Genomic DNA, 6,000 nt, shown 5'->3' with positions numbered 1-6,000 from the left:
GCCAGAGTGCACATTCTAGGAAGACAGGGGAAAGGAGTGAAGATCCTCCAACTTGAGAAGAGGGCTCATCAGAGGGAGAGTCCCTCCCACTGTATTATTGATACTTTGGCTGTGGGTTTTAAGGGCTGGAGGCTCCCTCCAGGGTCCTCAGGGGATGCTTGTGCTAACACGGGAGCCGGAGCCCCACAGGAGCTGGGCTGAGGCTGGTGCAGATCCCAGATCCTGTTATCCTGTCCCTCTATGTGGCAGGAAGAGGCTGGGGCACATGCCTGTGTGCCCCACCCCGTGCTTCTTCAACCTGAATGTGCACACAGACCCAGAGGGATCTTATTAAAATGCAGATTTGGATTCAGCAGGTCTGGGGCAGGATCCTAGATGCTGAATTTCTAACAGTCTCCTGGGGAAGTTTGATGCTGCTGTTCCAGGGGCCACATCTGAAGAAACGAGATTCTACAGGACCCTGCATCTCAGGCCCATCTTCTTTCATCATTCTTATTTCTCACACTCCACCTGCCTGATTCCCCCTGTACTCCCAGTTCTGGAGCGAGAGTTCTTCCCACCGCCACCTCTTACGAGGCAGCGCGGCCTCTGAAGGGCATTTATGAAAAAGCTACCCAGGGAAAGGTCAGCCCCGTAAACTAGTTAATCAACTTGGGCCAAATGTGAGTTGGGCCCAGCATCTCCCATCACCTCTGAGGTCCCAGAACACTGGCTTCTGGCTGAAAAGCAGCACTTATGTCACCTGTAAGATGGAGAAATGATGACAACCTGACCTCACAGGGCTGATGTGGGGATTAAATGAGTTAGCACGTGGAAAGCGGTTAGCCTGGAATCTGGCACACAAGAGGCACTCCTTAAGCATTACCTCTTAATTTTGTCAATAAATAACCAGCAAATGTGGGTTTGAAGTTGACTTACCGATAATGAAGTGCAGCGGTCCTCAAACTTGAGTGTGCATCAGAATCACCTGGAGGGCTTGTTAAACCACAGATCTCCGGACTCCACCCCCAAGAGTTTCTGATTTAGTAGGGCTGGGGGGCCTGAGAACCTGCATTTCTTTCTCTTTTTTAAAAAAAAAAAAATTTTTATCTGTTTATTTATTTTTGGCTGTGTTGGGTCTTCATTGCTGCATGCGGGCTTTCTCCAGTTGCTGCGAGCCGGGGCTACTCTTCGTGGTGGTGTGCGGAATTCTCATTGCGGTGGCTTCTCTTGTTGCAGAGCACAGGCTCTAGGTGCGTGGGCTTCAGTAGCTGTGGCTCATGGGCTCTAGAGCGCAGGCTCAGTAGTGGCGCACGGGCTTAGTTGCTCCGCGGCATGCGGGATCTTCCCGGACCAGGGCTCGAACCCGTGTCCCCTGCATAGGCAGGCGTACTCTTAACCACTGCGCCACCAGGGAAGTCCCGAACCTTCATTTCTGACCAGTCCCCAGGTGATGCTGATCCAGGAGCCAATTTTGAGACCCTCTGATCTAGGGGAACTCCTGCCCCTGCCCCATGACGGGAAGCCTAGAGGCCAGGCCAGAGCTGGCAGTGCCAGGGCAGGTCACGCCGAGAGGTAGGAGCTCTCCCGGCAGCCTGGGCTCCAAGGACACCAGAGAGGGGCTCATCTGAGGCCCAAGGCCCCTCCGCAGGCCTCTCCTCCAGGCCCATTCCCTCCTGCCTGGCCCAGCGCCCCGGCCCTCAGAAGGCCCCTCCACCCGGCTTTGTTTGCATTCCTGGAGCCTGCGTCAGCCAGGGCAGCGGGCATGTCTATGCGGGCAGGCCTGGCACAGTCCTGATGGCTGGCCCTACGCTCCAGGCCTCCTGGGCAGGCGCTGCAGTGGCCACGCAGGGCTCACTTAGCGGTCCCAGTGACTCACGCTTCCTCCCAGATTCCGGGAAATGCTTTCCTCCTGTTGCTGCTGCTGCTTTTTTCTTGCTTAATGAGAAGTTCTCTGCAGACTTCCATGGCAACCTCAGGATGGGGAGGCAGGGGGAGAAGGTGGATAAATCCATTCCCAAGAGGGGCCCCAAGAATTCCCATCTCTCTCTCACACTCACACACACACACACACACACACACGCACACACACACACACTCTTGCCAGCCCTGGCCTGAGCCCCCAACCCACCATGGAGCTTTGGTCCAGGAGGGCCAGCCCCAGAAATGCTTGCTTTTATTAAAAAGGAATGGCCTCACAAAGGCACGACTGTAGGAAAGGTTGTAATTTGCCCAAATAAAACTTAATTTGATCCATGAAATAGCTGTGGTTTATTGTGTAATAGATGTGCTATGTGTTTCAATTTAATAGAAGCCAATATAATAAGGGGCCAGCTGGGGCCTCCAGAGGCCAGCCTCTTTCCCACCACGCACAGTAGGGCCACACAGCCCGCCCTGATGGCGGGACCTTCCGCCGGGAGAGGATGGAGAAGGGCTGGCCACAGACTCCTGGCCCAGACCACAGAGGCCTGTGGGAGAGACAGCCCAGGGACAGACGAGTAAGAGTGCTTGAAGACAAAAAAAAAAAAAAAAAAAGGGAAAGAAATAAAAACCACCCTTCCCAAAGCAAGGCTGCGAGTGTGTGAGTCTGAGGAGGGGTTATGAAGGCTGAGTTATTTTCCTGCCCCCTGCTGGAGTGGCAGGGCCCCACCAGGAGCTGTGGGAGAAAGAAGGATGGGTCTGTCACCTGGCATGTGTAGGTGACATGTCTGTCACCTGGCACGTGCATCACCCTCTGGAGATGCCTTCAGGGATGGTCCCTGGGGAGTGGGTAGCTGGCTCGGCCCCCAGAGCCTTCGTGTGCAGGGTCGGGGTGAAGGGGAGAGAGAGCCAGGGGGTAATGGGCTTACTTGGGTATGGTGGAGCCCCCAGAGATGATCCAGTCAGCACGCCCTGCCCCCAGCCCACCCTTGCAGCCCAGAGAGGGTAAATGAGCTGCATAAGCTCAAACAGCCAGGGAGCAGCTCAGCTGGCTCTCGTTCCATAAACCCTTATGACACACTGGTGCTGGGTCTGGGATGGGGACAGGTAGGGTGGGATGCCGGGCCGGTCTTACAGATGCCAGGAATGTTGACCAACTGACAGAAACCGGTAGAGAAGGGAAAGTGGGTAGAAGTAGCGGGATCTCACATTTGTCAGCCGTTCCCTGTGAGCTCGGCATTGCTCTGAGCATGTCATGTGCATTATCTCACTTAATCCTCTTGACAACCCTGTACAGTAAGGTATTGGTGGCCCCATTTTTCAAATGAGGAAATTGAGGCTGGGGTGGCTTGACCAAAATCACAGTTACCCCTGGACCCTCTGCTGCCTTCTGTGGGTGGAGACAGCATCCAATTAGCAGCACCCTCCCACCCCAATTCCCTACTCCTTTCTGGCTCCTGGGCTCTGATCCTGGGTCCAGGTTGCTCCTGATTCATTCTCCCTGGGACTGCTTCCCTAAAAAGACCTTTATTTGGCTCAGTGTGACCTTGGACAAACATCTGAGCCTCAGTTTTCTCATTTGTAAAATAGGAATAATTACACATACCCCACAAACGCCGTTCTGGAGATTAAATGAGATACCATATAAAAAGCACCTAAGCCAGGGCTTGGCGTTCAGCAGATACTCCTTAAATCCATCTATTTCAAACAATTCCCACTGAGAATACCATATGCCAGGTAAGTTTTGGAAATTAGTTTAGGAGGGAGAACCACCTAGCTTTGAATTCCAACTCTGCCATTTACTTGCTGAGTATCTGGACAGGTTATTTCACCTCCCTGAGTCTCAGTTTCACCATCTGTAAATTGGACACAACACTACCTATTTCACAGGATGATGGGATAATTAAATGAGATAATAGATGGTACATAATAGATGGTGCTCAATAAATGATAGTTATTTCGTCATCATCATCATTATTCTCTTCCTAAACTCTCTTCTATGGCATGGCCTCCAGCGTGTAGGAACAACAAGTCTAGTGCAATGCTGCCCCATAATCTGGCTTGAGCTGTGTCCCCTCTCCCCCAAGGACTTCTTAGTCTATCTGTGAACTAAGGTTTCTGCACTGAGGCTCTGAGAACCCTCTGTATCCTGAGCACACCAGAAACAAATCACACATGAATCCAATGACTGAAAGAACGGAAAGCAGTTACCCTGGAAGCAACTGCAGGACATGGTCTTCTGTTCTTCCAAGGAAATGTCCTCTCTTTGCCAAACCCACTGTTGGGCTGAGAAGGGCGGGTCTGTGGGGCATCCGGAGGGATAGGAGCCTTGTTCGTCAGTGTGGGGTTTCCCAGGAACAGTAGCCAGGAGGTCTTCTCTGAAAGTCAAATGAAAGGGGAGATGCACCCCATCACCTCTCTGGGAACTGTGGGCATGCTCCTCTCCTCCCCTCCTGCCCTGGCAGCTCCCACCTGTGCCTGACAGATGGCAGCGAGGCCAGGAAGCCCAGTTAGAAAGCCATGCTGTGGCCTGGTCATCTAAAGCCACAGCGTGAGGCTTATACGAGATTGGAGCCCTTGAGACTGTGACTTACCCAAGGTCACACCAGATTGTGTGTGTGTGTGTGTGTGTGTATGTGTGTCCACATTTCCCATTATGTCTTGTCGAGTTCCCTTAATCTCAGGACCTTGCAGAGGTGCTATAGGGGTCAAGGGAGCCAGTTGAGCCAGTGGAAGTACACTATACAGATGTAAGGGTCATTTACTGTCATTTAATACAGTCAAACTTCAACTAAGCAGAACACTAACAGATAGAAATGTTTAATTAAGACTTAACACCAAATCCCTTTGGTTCAACATTTATAGTGGACAGTCTTTTTTATAATTATAATTTATAATAAAGTTTAATATAATAAAGATAATGCATGCTTATTGTAGAAAATTTGAAAAATGTGAGAAAGTACTAAAAAAAAAAAAAGAATGCAGAAACCACCCCTAAGTCCACAACCCAGAAATATTCACTGGTTATATTTTATATACATGTATATGCATTAATATCACAATATTGATATGTATGTACATAGTCAGTACTTTATATGTGCCAGGGACTGAATTGAGTGCTTACTGCATTATTTATGTGTATATATATGTAAATGAAGTATTTTACATATATGTAGATGTATCACCTGCTTTTTTCCATTTGGCATTTTATCGTAACTTTTCCAAATAATTGAAAATATTCTAAAACATGATAATTTTTCTTTATAAAAATAACACATGCTTATGGTAGGGTAAATAATTCAGAAAAATAGAAAGTGGAAAGAAAAAACTCTCCAAGTGCACCTTGATCTCCCCTCCCATTTTCTCAGGCACAAGTGCCATCAACAATTAAACCTGATTTTTAAAGGCTGCATAACATTTTGTCACATAGATGTGCCATCGTTTCTGTCATTCCTTATTTTTGGACAGTTAGGCTGTTTTAGAAATTTTGCTGCCGTAAAAAATGAGTATTTCTCAGGAAAGATCCCCAGAGGCAGAACTGCTGGAACAGAGGGCATAAACATTTTTAAGCCTTTTGATCCATATTGAGAAACTGATTTCCTGAAAACTGCCCCTGTTTGCAGGCCCTTCAGCATAGAAAGAGAACATTCATCTTATTCATCTCACTTCATCTCAGCCCCATTGAGCACTATTTGTTTTTTATAGTCCTGCCAAGGTGATAAGTGAAAAATAACATCTCGCAGTTTTAATTGAGGTTTTGTTTTCTAATGAGTTTAAACATATTCTTAGTCACTTACTTTTAAACATAAACATAAACTTAGTCACTGTTTATCCTTTTGTTAATTTTCTTTTTGTGTCTGCTGCCCTTTTTTTTTTTTTCTATTGAGGTTCTTAAATTTTTTTCTTTTTGATTTGCAAGTGCTCTTTGCATATGTGTTGTTATTTTAATTATATTTCTGGGATGTTTTGATGTACAGAAATTTCCAATTTTAAGCACACAAATATATATGTCTTTTTCTTTATTATTTCTTCCATTACTGCTGTGCTTAAAGAGACCCTTCCCATCCAGAGATCAAAATCATGAACATTTTATTCTAGCTA

General features: G+C 47.8%; 1 protein-coding gene across 1 annotated transcript in view; it reads right to left on the bottom strand.

Moving 5' to 3' along the window:
- Positions 1–1,076: 1,076 nt before the first annotated feature.
- SMAD6 (SMAD family member 6) overlaps positions 1,077–6,000 on the bottom strand; it is an 86,671-nt gene continuing 81,747 nt past the window's right edge. Inside the window, exons 4-5 of the mRNA XM_082383366.1 lie at positions 4,111–4,277; positions 1,077–1,953 (exon numbers count right to left, since the gene is read on the bottom strand). Coding sequence (XP_082239492.1) covers positions 1,855–1,953; positions 4,111–4,277 — 266 coding nt within the window. The 3' untranslated portion in view covers positions 1,077–1,854. The remainder of the gene's footprint in view (positions 1,954–4,110; positions 4,278–6,000) is intronic.

This window comes from Balaenoptera borealis, assembly GCF_965194805.1.
Source record: "Balaenoptera borealis genome assembly, chromosome: 3".
In the NCBI taxonomy this organism is placed as follows: Eukaryota; Metazoa; Chordata; class Mammalia; order Artiodactyla; family Balaenopteridae; genus Balaenoptera; species Balaenoptera borealis.
This window is presented reverse-complemented; position numbering and strand designations above follow the sequence as displayed.